Raw genomic sequence first — 17807 nt, 5'->3', positions numbered from 1 at the left:
CACCCTAGTATACAGTTTAGACTGTGGGAATGCGACAGAAAAACCAACTCAGTTTCTCCAACAAGTGAATGATTTAAAGGGAAAACGAAGGACAGCAATAGACCAAGAGAGATGGAGAATGAGGGAGAGAGAAAGCAAGGAAGGAAGGAAGGAAGAAGAAATTGAAGGTAAGCATACATGTAAGAATCCTTTGACTGTGTGGATCACAATAAACTGTGGAACATTCTGAAAGAGATGGGAATACCAGACCACCTGACCTGCCTTTTGAGAAACCTGTGTGCAGGTCAGGAAGCTACAGTCAGAACTGGACATGGAACAACAGACTGGTTCCAAATAGGAAAAGGAGTACGTCAACGTTGTATATTGTCACCCTGCTTATTTAATTTCTATGCAGAGTACATCATGAGGAATGCTGGGCTGGAAGAAGCACAAGCTGGAATCAAGATTGCTGGGAGAAATATCAATAACCTTAGATATGCAGATGACACTACCCTTATGGCAGAAAGTGAAGAGGAACTCAAAAGCCTCTTGATGAAAGTGAAAGAGGAGAGTGAAAAGGTTGGCTTGAAGCTCAACACTCAGAAAACAAAGATCATGACATCTGGTCCCATCACTTCATGGGAAATAGATGGGGAAACAGTGGAAACAGTGTCAGACTTTATTTTTTTGGGCTCCAAAATCACTGCGGATGCTGATTGCAGCCATGAAATTAAAAGACGCTTACTCCTTGGAAGGAAAGTTATGACCAACCTAGATAGTGTATTAAAAAGCAGAGACATTACTTTGCCAACAGAGGTCCGTCTAGTCAAGGCTATGGTTTTTCCTGTGGTCATGTATGGATGTGAGAGTTGGACTGTGAAGAAAGCTGATCGCCGAAGAATTGATGCTTTTGAACTGTGGTGCTGGAGAAGACTCTTGAGAGTCCCTTGGACTGCAAGGAGATCCAGCCAGTCCATTCTAAAGGAGATCAATCCTGGGTGTTCATTGGAAGGACTGATGCTAAAGCTGAAACTCCAATACTTTGTCCACCTCATGCGACGAGTTGACTCACTGGAAAAGACTGTGATGCTGGGAGGGATTGGGGGCGGGAGGAGACGGGGATGACAGAGAATGAGATGGCTGGATGGCATCACCGACTCGATGGAGGTGAGTTTGAGTGAACTCTGGGAGTTGGTGATGGACAGGGAGGCCTGGCGTGCCGTGATTCATGGGGTCGCAAATAATCAGACACGACTGAGCGACTGAACTGAACTGATACATGTAAGAGATTTAAATGCATTACCACATTTAATCTAAAACTTCATTTTTTTATTTGCATTCATTGTTCTCATTGACTTTAACTAAATGTTTTAAATGTACAATAATAAAAGTTTAACATCTCAAAAAAAAAAATAAAATAAAATAAATGCATTACCTTAGTGATTACAGTTTCCGGATTCTATTTGGATCCAAAAGACAATACTAACTTAGAGACAATAATGGCGGAGGGGGAGGGGGCTTCCCTGGTTAGGAATTTGCCTAGCAATGCAGAGGACACAGGTTTGATCCCTGGTCCAGGAGGGTCCCACATGCTGTGCGGCAACTAAGCCCACAGGCCGCAACCACTGAGTGCATGGGCAGCAACTACTGACGCCGAGAAACCAGCAAACCACAGGAGAGGAGCTCCCGGTCTCCACAACTGGAGAAGCCCCGTGAGAAGCTGCGAAGGCCCAGGGCAGCTATCAATCAGTCAATCAATTAAAAAAAAACCCTATGTGTGCAAATAAACGGAAAAAAATGCTGCATTTTTAAAAATGGAAAATTTGAATAGTCTTTTATGATATTAAAGATTTTGAATTAATTTATGATGATAATGCTGTGATGATAGTACTTTCAAAAAGAGTTCTCATTGAGGGGAAACATGCTGACATAATTAGAAATGAAACATGATGTCTGAGATTTCGTTTAAAAAAAATAGGAAAAGGTAAGTGCATGGATTGTAGTAAGACAAGTTCAACCATAAGCTGGTAATTGTAGACCATGCCTGACAAGATGGGAGTGTTCTGTTCTGTCTACTTTTGTGTACTATTGAAATCTCGGATCTGAAAAAGAATGATAGGAGAACACAGGTCCACCTAGAATAAGAGCAGCTGAACCTCTCACACAATTCTGAGGGCTAGGAGAACAGAGTCAAGGACACCATTCAAAACCCAAACAACCAGGGACCCGAGACACTGTGGACGTGACTTGGTTTGTATTCAGCTAGGTCTGGGAGCCACACGGCAGCAGAGGGATCAACAAAGGCCCTGCATATAGAGGAGCGCACAGCAGGGAGGGAGTACTCCAGACAGAACTCAGGTAGAATAACTCACGGAAAGAGCGTGTGGATAAACTCAGAGGATGTCTGAGACATGGTTGGCTCTAGCTCTGGTGACTGGGGAATTGACAGGAAGGGGATCAGTGCAGAGCACCGAGGGGGACAATCTTGAGGAGGCACAGTTACTGGGATCAGCTGAGACCGAGCTGAAGGGAGCATCCTTTGGACACTTGTGGTGATGAAAAAGAATGGTGCAACTGGCAGAAATTAAAGGTCCTACTGGAAGAAATAGAATCCCCAACTCAAGAGACACACCATGCCTTTCCCCCAAGTCTTAGCTCGGCTAGAGTAATTGCACAAGACGGACCTAGAATAAAGAAATCAACTAAGCCACTCAAAGCACAAATCCCTTCTGACCTGGAACAACTGACTCTCATTCAGGTAAACCTAGTCATGTGAAAATGAAAACTATATAGCAGACATTTCTTCCAAGGTGACAGAAGAGAAAAGTGTAAACTGAGAGTCAACAATTGCAGCAAATGAAAAGATTGCCTCAGAATTAATCAAAAAACATTGGGGAATGTAAAATGGCATCCATATTTTGAATTGTTCTGAACAAAGCATTTATAGATACAAACACATGGAAAAAACTTCAATATTTTACATAAGAAATACACAACACGAGATAGAAGTAGACAGGAAAGAAGAAATGAGAAATTGGAATTGACAGAGATAAAAAAAAATTGAGGGTAAAGAAAATTCTCTCGAAAAGAAAATGCTAAATGACAAGGTACATAGAGAACATATTTATCCAAACTTATAAGGGACGCTGCATTAAAAATGAAAGAATCAAACAGAATAGAAATGAATAAAAGATAGTGAGAAAGGGTCAGAAAGTCATAGAGACCTAGGGGAAGTAGACCTGGAATGGTCAGCTCTAAGACCTATTCAAGTAGAGCCGAAAGCCTTATTTTAAAAAAGAAAAAATGTCCTGAAGCTCCAGACCACCCTTTGTCTCAGTGAAGAAAAATCAATTTACATTCTACATCTCAGCAGAACACACAAAGTGAGACATTATTTAAAAAAAAAATTAATAGAACTCATTGTGGACAAGTTCTGTATATTTAGCCAAGGTGTCTGTACTGTATCAAAGCAACAGAAAACAAGATTAAATATATCAAACTTAAGGAGTCCTCAGTCCATCATGAGAAATCTTTAAAGACGAACTCTGATCATCAAGAATTGACAGGAAACTATGAGTTATGTACATCTGGTCATCACTGAATATATGTGATTGTAGATTTAAACCACTGTGTGGTGGGCCCTGCTCTGGGGGCAGCCTAGGAACACCCTCAAACTTCTGCAGGGAGGCAGCTAGTACTCCCAGAGTGGGACAGCCATCCTCTGCCACCAGGGGATCGAAAGGACCCAATGGGCCCCTCCTCCAGCTCCTACCTCTACCCTGCCAATTAGCACATTAACAAAAAAAAGGTAGGAAAAATATAGTTTATAAAGGATATACATTTGATTGGGTTGAAATAATACAATAAGGTAATAATACTATAAGGTAGGTAAAGACAGAAGAAAAAGCAGAATAATGTCCTCCAGCATCACAGTAGTAAAAAGTTGAAGTTGATAGATAACATTTGAAACATATACTTCAAATATTAGAAATGTGACAAAATACTAAAGGACTAACGTGTCAAAACTTTTAGTGCACTAACTAGCTATCCAGGCCTTCCAAAATACCCAGCAAAAGACACACAGACACAAATATGCATACACAAAGAAAATAAACTAACAGAGAAAGAAACCCAGAAGATACACTCTACTACAAATGGGAAACATAGATGAAAAGATGTGAGAGGAGTTTAAGATACAAACTGAACAGGAGAAACAAAGGGGCTTCCCTGGTAGCTCCGCTGGTAAAGAATCTGCCTGCGATTCAGGAGATCCCAGATCGATTCCTGGTTTTGTAGGATTCCCTGGAGAAGGGATAGGATACCCACTCCAATATTCTTGGGCTTCCCTGGTGGAATCCGCCTGCAATGGTGACACCTGGGTTCGATCCCTGGGTTGGAAAGATCCCCTGAAGTATTCTTGCCTGGAGAATCCCCATGGACACAGGAGCCTGGTGGGCTGCAGTCCATGGGGCTGCAAAGAGTCGGACACAACTGGCAACTAAGCACAGCACGGCACATGAGAAACAAGAGTATTTATGTTATAAAAAATCATGTTAATAATGGATTGTGGATGGGGGACGGGTGGGAAGGAGATTCAAGAAGGAGGGGACATAGTTATACTTCTGTTTGATTACCACTGTGGTGTGGCAGAAACCAGCATTACACTGGAAAACAGTTATCCTCCAATTAAAAACAAATGCAAGGAAATCATGGATTATAACACTGAATTTTAAAATAGCACGAGTTCGCAGTGAAACACAAAAATATTTTTAATTATATGTTAGGGGTAGGGATTGTCTTTTCCACAGCACAAAGCTGGCAATACCACAGATATAATTGACAGACATCAGGGATCAATAAAGGGTGGTAAAATTTTTACAGAAAGAGCACCATAGAATACAATATTGATACACCCTCAAAATACCACTAATCAAATTGCTCATTACACACACAAAAGCCTATCTTTTCAAGAACAGATCTTATAAGCCTCTGCATAACAGTGTTCAATGCAGAAATAATCATAGTGGGGACAGGTGAAGTGGACACTCTTAGCCTCCAAACAGGCTGCACTCGGAAGCACACAGCATGCACTAGATGGTGTTCTTGGCAAAAAGGGTTCACCGGAATTTAATCATGAGGCAATGATCAGAGAGCTGCAAAATGGAGACCTTTCAGTAGACAACTGACCTGTCCTCTGCAAAGAAGTCAATGTCACGACCGTCAAAGACAACTACAAGAAGGTGAGGAGATGTTTGAGGTTCCGAAGGACTAAAGAGATAAAGCAACACGATCTTTTTAGTCCTTTGGGACCTAAAACTTCTCTTCTCCTTTTTGTTGTCTTTTTGGTGCAAACATCGACCGTTTGAAGAAAGACAGGCCAGTTGTCTAGTTCAAAGGTCTCAATTCTGCAGTTATCTGATATCTACCTCAGTATTAAACACAGGATAAACACTTTCAGCAAGAACAATGCGCAGTAAATGCTGTCTGCTTTGAGCACAGTCCATCCGGTGGCAAAGAATGACCGGGTTGATATGCTGTCTTCTTCCAATTGTTCCCATGCTGGTGTGTGGAGGACGACTATTTAGAGGAGCAGCATTAAGGTCTTTCCAAACTGTGTGTCCATCAAAGCACTGATCACCTTACTGAGGATTACATTCGGAGGCTGATGACCGGGATTACTCGCATCAATTCTGTCCCTTGGAGTGTGGACAGTGGTTGTTGGTTGGGATGTTCATTCTCAGGAAAGGATCCCTCCAGTGTTGCTGAGGTTGAAATCGAGTTGCTGTTGTGGATTCTTTTTCATCAAATGGAAAAGGTAATTTTATAGTGTGGTTTCTCAAATCGACAATATCTTTTCTTAGTTCCTAAAGTAATTGATATCTGTGAAAGAGAGAGAGAGGGAGAGAAGAAACGTGAGTCTTCATTAGGCCCTGCTGAGCCTGAAGGGATGGCCACATGGTGACTGGGGCCAGGGGCAGACAGAGCTCCTGTTGACAGGACGAGCTGAAGGGAGAGCCACAGGCTGGCTGGAGAGGGAAGTGAGATCCATGATTGAGAAGGAATACCTCCTTCAACTTTCATCTAGCCTGTGGTGCAGCATCTAAGGAACCCTGTCCTCACCCCACCTGTGCTTGGTGATATCTCAGCTCAGAGCTGCTTCAGAGTCTTAACTGGATCCCCACCACTCAATCCTTAACAGTCACTGGACTCTTGAATCCCCTTCATCTGTATGCTTTCCCACACGTTCAGGGATGGACGTGCTGAGCATCCCTCATACACACTTAGAAACAGACAGCTATGGGAGCAGAGGATCCTCAATTGAGAAAGACACCCTCTTCTACCTCTTCATCCCTGCCTTCTCAGGAGAAGCAGGGTCCTGGAGAGTCCTGGATGTGAGCACCAATAAGGGACCTCAGAATGGATCCAAGTCCACTTCCATAATTTACAGAGGAGGAGCTATGTTTTCAAAGGTCTAAGGACTATCCAAAACCACATGACTTGTTACTGACAGCCCAAGCCACAGGCCCTTCCTATATATTTGCGGGAAGGGAGAAGAGGAGAGGAAAGCTCTAATCTGGAGGAGTCAACAGTTAATAGAAGCTGTTTGGTCATCCTCCTGAACAGGAAATAAGACGTTCCAGGGAAATCCTGCTCCAAAGAGACTGAGGGATGAATGGAAAGAGGGGAAACTCAAAATAAAATTCGCAAAAAGAGAGCAGGGAGTGTAACTTTGTCTCAAGCCATTTGCATCCCCAAAATGTTATGAAGTTTATTCCATGCTGAATCTACTTTAAGGCATTTCTAGGAATATCGTTGACGTCTCAACAAATAAAACTCTGAAGTGAAAGAGCATTCAGTTTAGTTATACTAAAATCTCATCAGCTTTTTCTCAAACTTTTCTCAAAGAAAGATTCTCTACTAGTATTTTAAGCTACTGTATAGAGAAAAATCCACAAGAACATCTACTTCTGCTTTCATGGCTAGGCCAAAGCCTTTTGACTGTGTGGATCACAACAAACTATGGAAAATTCTTAAAGAGATGGAAATAACAGACCACCTTACCTGCCTCATGAAAAACCTGTATGCAGATCAAGAAGCAGCATTAGAACCGGACATGGAACACGGTCTGGTTCCAAATTGAGAAAGGAGTATGTCAAGGCTTCATATTGTCACCTTGATTCTTTAACTTTTATCCACAGTACATGATGCGAAATGCTGGGCTGGATGAAGCACAGCTGGAATCAAGATTGCCAAGAGAAATATCAATAAGCTGAGATATGCAGATGACACCACCCTTACAGCAGAAAGCAAAGAGGAACTAATGAGCCTCTTGATGAAAGTGAAGGAAGACGGAAAAGGGTAGCTTAAAACTAGGCATTCAAAAGAACGAAGATCACGGCATCTGGTCCCATCACTTCATGGCAAATAGATGGGGAAACAGTGGCTGACTTTATTTTTCTGGGCTCCAAAATCACTGCAGATGGTGACAGCAGCCATGAAATTAAAAGACGCTTACTCCTTGGAAGAAAAGTTATGATAAACTGAGATAGCATATTAAAAAGCAGAGACGTGACTTGCCAAAAAAGGCCCATCTAGTCAGTTATGGTTTTTCCAGTAGTCATGTATGGATGTGAGAGTTGGACCATAAAGAAAGCTGAGTGCCAAAGAATTGATGCTTTTGGACTGTGGGATTAGAGAAGACTCTTGAGTCCCTTGGGATGCAAGGAGATCCAACCAGTCCATCCAAAAGGAAATCAGTCTTGAATTTTCATTGGAAGGACTGATGCTGAAGCTGAAACTCCAATACTTTGGCCACCTGATGTGAAGAACTGACTCCTTAGAAAAGACCCTGATGCTGGGAAAGATTGAGGGCAGGAGGAGAAGGGGACAAAAGAGGATGAGATGGTTGGATGGTATCACCGACTTGATGGACATGAATGAGACCAAGCTCTGGGAGTTGCTGATGAACAGAGAAGCCCGGCGTGCTGCAGTCCATGGGGTCGCAAAGATTTGGACACAACCAAGCAACTTAACTGAACTGATAGAAGGGTATGTAAAAGGACAAATATAGCAGGATAAGGCCTAACATTCATTATGGAGTTTTGGCATAAAGACTATATTCGATGAAAAAAAATGTGTTGCATCTGCTGTCCTGAGCCAGTTAGTAGGCTGTGAACATGTTTAGTGAATAGCTAACTGTTTGGGTGAACTCCGGGAGTTGGTGATGGACAGGGAGGCCTGGCGTGCTGTGATTCATGGGGTCGCAGAGAGTCGGACACGACTGAGTGACTGAACTGAACTGCAAGTTGAATTTTAACAGTAGAAAAGGAAATACTGAATTTTATTCTTGTGGCAAGGGGAGGGTCGATTTTATACGTTGGGGTCTATGTAATTTTGTTTGTTTGTTTTATTGTATCTTGTACTATGAAAATCGTGAGACACTGAATCCAGAGTGATTATGTATCTAACTTAGCTATCTACGTCTCTTTTTTCTTCTCTTTCCTCTTCGCCAGGCTGTACAAAATATTTCTGTTGAGAGAAGAATGCAAATTCCCTTACTTGTTGATATTCAGCTTTTTTAGGAAGCAGCCACTCATAGGCCACGCCATATTGGTTACTTATATCCTATCAGATCCACAGTCTTTCTAATCTTTGATGCATATTAGCAGAGCTTTGAAAGATACTGATATCCAAACCTCATCCCCAGAACTTTAAAATCAGAATTTCCTTGGATTGGGATAAGGCATCCATGTCACCTCAAAACTCAACCCGTGTTCATTTTACAGTAGCACAATTTAGAACTACTCACCAGGCCTGCACTATTTCACATCTCTCTTTTTATTTTCTCCTTCTAGTCCAATATGGACTTCTCTCCACTGGCCCCAAAGATCTTTTGGTCTTTCTGTTAGTCTCCTATGAATAATGGGCCTTCTCAATTGGATGGTCTGAAGCAATGATTATCTTGTATTCTTGTGTATCTCCCTGGGTCTTCATAAATGTGGCCCAAAGTTAATTCAGCCCAATGCTGTCCTACATGCCCTGGCCTCAGATTTCAACTCAGTTCATTTTTCTGGGCTTTTACTAATATGGGGAAGGAATAATGTGAGTAAAACTGGAGAGGTCTGAGTGCCTGTCCATCTCATGCTCTCTGTATTTTGAAATCCTGGCTTCTGTATCTCCTTTTCCCCAACGTCCCTTTAGGGAGCCATTTACTGTCCTCCACCTAATGCCAGCTCCAGGGAGTTCCTGGAAGCCCCCTGCACATTAGCGAAGTTCTGCCTATCAGAGGCTGAGGGGAATCATGACTCAGGCCAGTCCAGACTCCCACCTATGACCCAGGTTCTTATTTTATTTTCGTCATCAAGGCTTTTTCCTTCAGTCTGGGATTTCTTATTCGGGTGGATAAGCTGAGGGGTAAGGGCTGTCCTAGGTTCATTTCTCCAGAAGCCAACTCACGTGCGAGTGATTCCTTAAGACGTGATCCTGAAAGAAAGAGGCAGTGGACTTGGAGGCAGGGGCAGGGAAAGTAAGGGGAAGAAGCCAAGAATGTGTGAGACTTAAGGCCAATGTTTTCAGTGGCCTAAATGCTGCTATTCTGGTGAGGAGGACCATGGATCTGGGCTTCCTGTGGCTAATAGGAAAGGTCAGAGGGCATAGGAGGACGGTAGCAGTGGGAAAACATAGTGGTCAGAGTCTAAACAGGAGACTGAGACGGAGGGCACTGCAGGGTGGCCGCCCCCACGGAAAAGAGAGGAAAGACCACGCAGAGGCAGTGTCAGCTGCTGAGTGAGCATATGAGGAAGAGAAACGTTAGTGGGGGATTCAGCCACAGCAGACAAAGAGCACAAGGAAGGAGCGCACGGGGTTACCTCCGGACCCTAAGCCTGAAGGCCAGGGAATCTGCACGCTAGTCTCCACTTGCCAAACAGCAGTTTTCTTCTGGTCATCTTCTGTTTCAGGACACTTAAGTCTTTAATCTTGTTACAGACTGTGGAGCCCTCACCTTCCAGCTTGGGAGGGTTCTTCACTCTGATGGAAGCATCCAGCTCTGAAGATAAAACCACAGACAACAGGATCCATTGTTATTCATGATTTACAAAGACTCACTCCTTCACCCAAGAAGGACATCAGGTACAGAAAGTGTCCAGGAACAAGAAAGGCCATATGAAAGCCCATGGGTAGCTGAAGACAATGGAGATACTTTTATATTTTCTTTTTGGCTGATCTTCCTTATACTTCCCAGTATTGTTAAGTGTGCCACAGGGCAAACATGTTTCCAAATGCCATAAATGAGCAAGAAAAATAAAATGGATGACAACAAAAAATTCCTAGGTAGAAAAGACAAAGGCAAGAAACTCCTACCGGATGCAGTTTGTACTGTTGGGAGGGAAGAGATGAAGCAAAGTCAAAGCTGAAGGAAAACCTCATGAGAGAAAAGAAATGGGGAAGTCTAAATAGGAAAACTTTTAAATGTGCTTCAATATGCACTTCATATATATGTAAACAGGCTACTTATGATATTTATACATAATTTAAATAAGGCATAGACGATATGATAAAATTGGAAGAAACCTCACAAGTGACTGTGTTTGTGATGGAATAAAAGAATGAAGGATTTGAGCTATTGAATGGATCGTTCTATTGGCTTCCTGATGAGTTGAATTTGGACAAGAAAATAGAAAAATAAGAAGAATGAGAAGAAGCTCGTTTGGTGACAGGAACTAGGAGATAAGGGGTGGGGGCCGGGGGGAGTCACAGTGTGACGGGGTGTGAACGTAAAGGGCATTAAAACTACCGTTTGCTGCAAAATCTGCTGTGAGGCCTGGATTTACGTTCAGGTCTCCATGGAAGGTGAGCAGGAAACAGAGTGATTGAGCCAGTGGAGTTCAGTCTTGGGAGGCCAAGCACAAGAAAAGGAGAGACAAGAGGGAAGAGAAGACAATAAACACCACAAGACCTGGTGGCTCTTGTCCCGCTCCGCATCCCTGCCCTCCCTGAGCACTTTCCATGAGACTCTCCACGCTGCCACAGGGGCTCCTTCTCATCTCAGCGCCACCTGAGGACCTGGGTCTCTCCTCATTCCTCAGATGAGGCCACGGCCTGAGGGAAGAGCGCCAGGCAGCGCCAGGCTCCAGAGGAGGATGTGGAGAGCAAAGGAGGGAAGGCTGAACACGTCCCAGGTGAAATGGATGTGAGGGTCTGAAAGCTCTTTTAAGGAAATTTGAGCAGAGGTGGACTCGGAGGACGTGAAAACTAGGAGACGGACATGGAGATGAGTGGAGAGAATGAATTAAACGAGTGTCGTAAAAGAGCCTGACGGGTGCACTTCAAGAATGAGGGTAGCGCGTTCTTTTAAAATGAGGGGAAACTGAGGAAGGGAAACTGGATGTGAAAAGCAAACATGGGACTGAGGTGCAGGGCCAGTGTTGACGCTCCTATTGAATGTTGCTGATACCCGCTAACTGAGAGCACCCAACGGGAGTAAATTGCCTTGATGACAGACGGTGAAAGGAGAGGAAAATACTGGCCAAGCTACTCTCTGAGGAAGCAGGGGAAGATGGGGTCCAGAGAAAGTGGAGACTGTAGAGGTTATGCTGCCATAGAGGAAACAACCATTGTGGGATCATTTGGTAAGTGTTAAAGCACCAGAAAGACACAATGCTTAGATATTATATATTCATAGTGGGGATCAAACAAATTTTAGCGAATCAGAGGCCCTGGACATTATATTGTTTAAGATTCCCACCAATATGCAAAGGAGATAGAATTTTTCAAGAGTTCGGATGAGACACGAGAGAGGCAAATACCTACGAAGATAAATAACTCGGCTCAGGTAAAGAGGCAGGAATTTGCAGAACCAGGGCCTGAGGCTGAGCTGTCCTAAGTCCCAGGCTCTTGATCACCTCACTCTGTCAGAGTGTCACAGGTTTCAACTGGGCTGACCGCGGGCGTGGGAAAGGCACTCTGCCTCCTCCACCCACAGCTTTGTGATGACCAGCACATGGACCAGAGCATTCTAATCCCCTTTTCTTTCTTACCTAGAAAGAGTGGTCCTTGGTTTCCAGAGTCAGGGTTGGAGGTAAAGCCCCAGTTGGTGGAGGAAAGACCCAGCATGGCTCTGCTGTCACCACAGTCGAAATGCTGGTCCAGCTGGCACTGCAGACAATCGGTCACATGGGTGCTTTTCTGAAGCTGTGCCTGTGAAGTTGGCACCTCTGACCCTGGGAAACTCACAGGTCCCTGGTGACAGTCCTCCCAGGTGTCACCTGAAAGTAAAGAGGGCTCAGTGGGACTAATGGAAGCTTTTTCTTGCTAAGCTCTCCCAGACACCCATTTCTGCTGTCCTAGCCCCAAGAGTGAAACCAACCGATAACCCAGACAGCAAAGGCAGAGATCATTGTGAAGATGTCATATTTATGGCTGTGACTGGGGCGCTGAGAAGGCAGGTGCTGGGCTGCAATTTCTTGAAATGAGAGATCACCCACTTGAGTCTAGAGGGTTTGGGTGACAAAGGAGGTCAAGCCTCTTATTCTGTTCTTAGCCTTAGTCTTGTAGCCTAGAGAGAAGGTTCTCGACAAGCTTCTAGGCATGGGGGAGAAAGAGTTGTTGATATCTACCCACAGGAATAAAAGAACAGGGAGAGGCATTTGGCCTGAAGGCTTCAGGAACCACTAGAATTTTAGCTGAGAAAATACAGTACATTCCAGACCCTTCTGAACTTCCTTGCTTGAAATTTTGTCTACCCTTCCGCTCACCCGTACATGTGAATATAGAATAAAATCTATCCCCACATGGGGCAGAGTGGGGATGGATGGCATAGCAGCTAGAACGATTGGAGGAGAGGGCTGAGACCCCGTTGGAAACACCTTTGTGTCTCTTTAGAGAGATAATGTATGTACACTCCTTCAATACGCGTCCCTCTTCTGGTGCCTGGACAGTGCTCCTAAGGAAATCTGCTCATATGTCTCCTGTGAAATGAGTACATATCCTCGGAACGTGGGCTAACCAAAGACATGAAGTACCCTCCTCTGGTCCAGGCCAGGCTCATGTGAGGTCACAGCCGCCAGGGCCTGCTCTCCTCTCACCTCCCTCTTGTGCAACCGCACCCTCACAAGGTTTGTTTCTTTAACTGTCTCTCATGTGTCTGTCATCTCTTCGTCTTCCAGAGAGCATCTGTGTCTGACTCTCATCAAAGATTCATCCAACCTCCTTCTAACTGCTTTCTCTGATTCAGTCCTCTCCACACTCTCAAAGGTCACCTGTCTTATCACCCCAATCCTGTTTCATCACATGCTCCTCAGTTTATGGAAATTCATCCTCCCTTCCCTGCTACACAAATCTGCCTCCTCACTCGCCTTTCCAGTGCTCCTGTCTCTAGTCCCTCTTTCTTCTGCATGTCACTTCCCACAGCTCCCTCTGCAAATCCTCCTAGGACTCAGGCTGGCCCCTTTCTGACCCCAGCCCTGTACCAGGAGCCTCTGTGAGCTTCCAGGGCTTTTGCCAAAAGCACTTCTCTCAGTCTGGTGTACCCTTCATATTTCCACCAAGCAAAGTTCATTAATCGTTAATCATCATATTTTAGGACACTTAATCAGATTTGATGATAATTCACATTGGGCTGAAGGGAAAATCCCTGTACAATATTTGGTGGTTGAAAGAACTCTCAAAACTATGTATCCCCTTATTCTCCAATATTATTTTGAATCAATGTCTAGGATTGTTTTTAATTATCATTGTGTAATTTCATCATCTAATTTTATTTGTCTTTCCTTGAGAATGGGTTTTATTAAACCAATGCTTTGAATATTCTTTGCAGTGACAGAATATAAAACAACCAAACATTGTATCAAACATCAACAATACTGCCCAATATTGTTAGTGTGGGGAGAAGCCTCCAATGGAAGATCAAGTTGTAATTTAAAAATCAAGTGTTTGGTTTCTGCAGAGTTTCTCCTTGTACAGAGAGGATGGGGTAGACCTGACTACCTGTACCCACATGGCTGCATAACAGCTATCCACACTGTCCTCAGGTTATCATGAGAATCAGGACACAGGATGGACCCCTGTAGAGTTTAGATATTCTATTCATTCATCTTAATCCATCTGTGGGGATTTGGCCTTTCCTGGCCCATTGTGAACAATGGACTCCCATGACTGGGCCAAATCACACACTCAAACCATCTCAGAAACATATCTGAGACACATGGCTGAGCCTCACTCATCCTCTTCACAGGAACCCACACCCGGCTGTCAGTATTTCTGAGAAAGAGCTCCACAGCTTTAATGGCTTCAGCACAGCCAAATTCAAGGTCTACCTGGACCTGTTGTGATAGCAGGTGACCTGAGGGCAGGAGATGGGGAGAGGCGTGAACGCTCATCCTGGCTGATTCTCCAGAGAGAGCCCCTGGCTGGAGGAGCCGCTGGCTCTGCTCTTGGGACAGAGTGCACAGAGGCATCTGGAGCTGGCAGATCTGAGTGAGGGAACACAGGGGTGGTCCGCAGCCCTCTGGCAACTTTCTGCTGAAGATTAAGATAGTTGCAAAACATGTGGTTCAGGGCAAAGAGGAAAAGGTGGGCACCGTCTTCTCTCAGTCACTGATGCTCCGACTGCTGAGAGGAGAGGCCACAGCCTGAGCCAGGGAGTCAGGCCCTGGAGAGGCCAGTGTCCCACCTGCCAGTGACCAAGAGTCTGGGGCAAGTGAAAGGACCGGCTGAGCCTCAGTGCCCTGGGCTCCACTGTGAGACACCTCACTACCTGAGAGGGCGTCTGGAGGGCTGAAGGGCTTACAGTGCACTTGGAGCTCGCCTAGGAAACAGCACAGCACACAAACAGGTGTTCCCTTCCAGGTTTGTGAGCTACTGTGATCCTGAGGAAGCCTTTGCTTCTCTGATCCTCAGGGAAGAATGGGAAATAAGAAAGAAACTGCTTCCACTGTGAAAAGTCAGCAGCTGACAGACAGACAACATTTATATGCCCAATATCATTTTAAAAGAAGTTAGATACAGTCTGATACATAATGGAATTTCTTCTGGTTTATCAAGATGATCTTATGAATCAAATTCCTAACAATAAAATCCTTCTGCTAAAGAAAAACTCAAGAAAAAATAGCCCAAGAAGGATTTCATACTAGGTTTTAATCTCCACACCCTATGAACTGCTACCCAAGGGGACCTGGCTCATAAATTAGGTCCATGCCACTATCAGACACACAGGTTATCGATAGTTTCCATGAGATTATACCACTGAGATTGCATAAAACATTGAAACTATAACCCACACATGGAAGACTCCTTGTTGCTGCACAAAGGATGAGACACAAGGGTGTTTCTAGACGATGGAAAAACAGAGACTGCTATTTGGCTTCATGGAAATCACAGGGCATAGGCAGATTTTACGTTCAGGATCTAGTATCTAAATGCTTCAGAGGGAGGTAGGCAGCCCACCGGCAAGAGGCCGGAGCTGGGGAACAATATAACATGCATTACAAATATGGAGCAGACTGCAATCATGAATGCAACGCCAGAGAGCTTGCCAGAAACTACTCAAGAAACAAAATTGGCAACAAAATTTCACGAATATAAGGATTCTTCTCTTGACAGAAAGAGCTCTGTTACATAAATTCCTGCAGGTGAGACAGTGGTCGCTGAGATTCTGCCCTTATCCCTCCCCTGTCCCTCTCTGGTCTGATTTGATACCACAAGCCTGTGCTGATGAGATGAGGTCAGGTGACAGAGGGCAGTCTGGGGCAGGAAGAATGCAAAGGCTCGTGATGCCTTCTAAAAATTAAAACTGAGAACATAGTTCTAATCAACCTGAGCCTAGGTCCTGTCTGGGAGTACTCACCGTTTACATTGAGAGTCAAGAAAACTTCTCCACTCTCTGTTGGGAAGGAGGCACTTCTATAAGGATGACAGGAGCCTGCCAGATGATGGCCAGTAGAAGCAGCCAGATAACATTCATCCAGTGAGTCCGGCTGGACTTCATTATCTTCTCCCACCAGCTGCTCCACGCTGAGATTTGTGGGGTTGGGAGGGCAGATGGTTAAACAAGAGGGATTAGTCAACCTGGAGCCATAGCTGGTTTTGATGGGAGGGGTAAGGGACAAGTTGCAAAAAACAAATGGGGAGTCCCCTTAAAGGGATGTATAACAATTCACGCCCCCCCCCAGCCAGAACCCAATGTGGGGCCTGAAGGCACTTGCAAAGGGAAAGGGAGAGCGAGTGAGGGAGAGTGAGCATCAGATGCTCTGAGCACAGAGAAGAAATGAGTTCGAGAGGAAGGAGACGGGCCCCCCCAGGACACATAGTCATGTCACACACGTCCTCAGAACATCAGGGTAATTTCAAATACAGCATACATTTTTTTTTTTTTTTTTGAAATTTACATGCTTCATCCAAATGAACACCAACTCTGGCAGCATAATGGACTCCTAGACATCTTGTGTCTGCTAGACCAAGTTTTCTAATACTGCGATATGACATGAGTTTTTTTCCTAGGTAATTTCCTTGCCATGAAATACCTGCCAAGGTCGTAACCCAGAGTGACAGAGGCAGATAAGTACTGCATGCTGGTTTTAATAAAAAGCAGAAAACAGAGGAGTACAAGAAATCCTGTGGCTGATCAGTAGCCCTGCTTCAACTGACTGCAAGTTACTCTAACTGAGAGGGACTCATAAAGGGTGAAAACAGACAGCCTTGGTACAGGGACAATTTGTGGTTGTCTGAATGGAAGAAACAGGCATGTTCAGCACTTTCCGATTCCCCTGCATGTGAGATGACGAGATGTCACCACTGATGTCAGACCCATGTTTCTCCATACTTACCTAGAAGAGATGATGTCTTGATCTTCCTCGTCCTCAAGATCAGCAAGATTTTCTATGGATAAATTCAGACAAGTCAAACACTTAGCAGATCTCACTGTGTAAATTAATAATCCAGGGTCCAATACTGCCACGGGGACAACAATATTGGCAGTGAGATGATAGGCTATTTAAGAAGGATATTCCAGAAGCCTCAAGTTGGGTCTCTCAGATTCTCCTTGGTTTGCTTTCCTGAGCCATCGGGCAAGATCTCCCTGCCCTGGTAGATCCTCACCACAGTATTCTCTTCCAAGTCTGAGTAAAAAGGTAAAGATTCATCTTCCCCACAGAGTCTGGGGAATAGCCCAACTGCATTCTAGCAGAATACTGTAATACTCAGGCTTTTCTCACCATATGCTGACTGCTTTATCAGAATGATGAGTGGAATGAACAAAACCTCGAATCACATGAATCCTAGTTGTTCCACGGAAACTTCAGTCATTCATCGGGTGGGAAAATGCCAGGGTTCTGCTTTGCTTCATGGAAACATACAAGCAAGGTGATGGGAGGGGTATTTGCATCCTGGTGTCCAAATGATTGGTTTGCGAAGAAAGCAGTTTAGACGAGATAAACACTGGGGATGACAGCAGTGACACCAGGGAAGCAACAAATAATTAAGGCTGTTAGCACCCCTAGAAAGGCACAGAAATTCCAGGGACACTTTGGGTATGAAAATGGGAGCAATGCAGGCAAGAAGAGATATTTCATGGGAATCAGGAAAAAATACAGTCATCTCTGGACACCTGCACTCAAACAAGTGAGTGAGTGTGTCACAGCAGCCTTGCGTCCATGATCGAACTTGGGGCCTGGCCCACAGGCTTCACCTGAATGAAGAAGACAGCACAGCTCCCAGACTCACCTGAGGTCTGTACTTAAAACTCTACCACAGAGTCTGATTCTAATCACCGTCTACAGAGCTTCCAACAGGGAGGACAAATCTCAGCACCCCAGAGGTGAGGAGTACAGAGC

General features: G+C 44.5%; 1 protein-coding gene across 3 annotated transcripts in view; it reads right to left on the bottom strand.

The window, feature by feature from the left end:
• Positions 1 to 4735: 4735 nt before the first annotated feature.
• The window catches only part of LOC129540481 (NBPF family member NBPF4-like), a 95451-nt gene continuing 82379 nt past the window's right edge, over positions 4736 to 17807 (bottom strand). For 2 of the 3 annotated variants that reach the window (XR_016037300.1, XR_016037311.1), the window contains exon 3: positions 4748 to 5859. Coding sequence is in view for 1 of the 3 variants with exons in the window: in XM_088835702.1 (XP_088691828.1) it covers positions 9858 to 10027; positions 12018 to 12245; positions 15824 to 15990; positions 16803 to 16854 (617 nt within the window). In the remaining 2 variants the exon portion in view is untranslated. Of the gene's footprint in view, positions 5860 to 9848; positions 10028 to 12017; positions 12246 to 15823; positions 15991 to 16802; positions 16855 to 17807 lie in introns of all 3 variants that reach the window. The other variant, XM_088835702.1, reaches the window with a different exon arrangement.

Source organism: Moschus berezovskii, chromosome 4 (genome assembly GCF_049115385.1).
Source record: "Moschus berezovskii isolate FMDL1 chromosome 4, NW_MosBer_1.0, whole genome shotgun sequence".
Taxonomy (NCBI): Eukaryota; Metazoa; Chordata; class Mammalia; order Artiodactyla; family Moschidae; genus Moschus; species Moschus berezovskii.
Note: the sequence above shows the minus strand (reverse complement) of the source record. Positions and strands in the feature narration are given on the sequence as shown.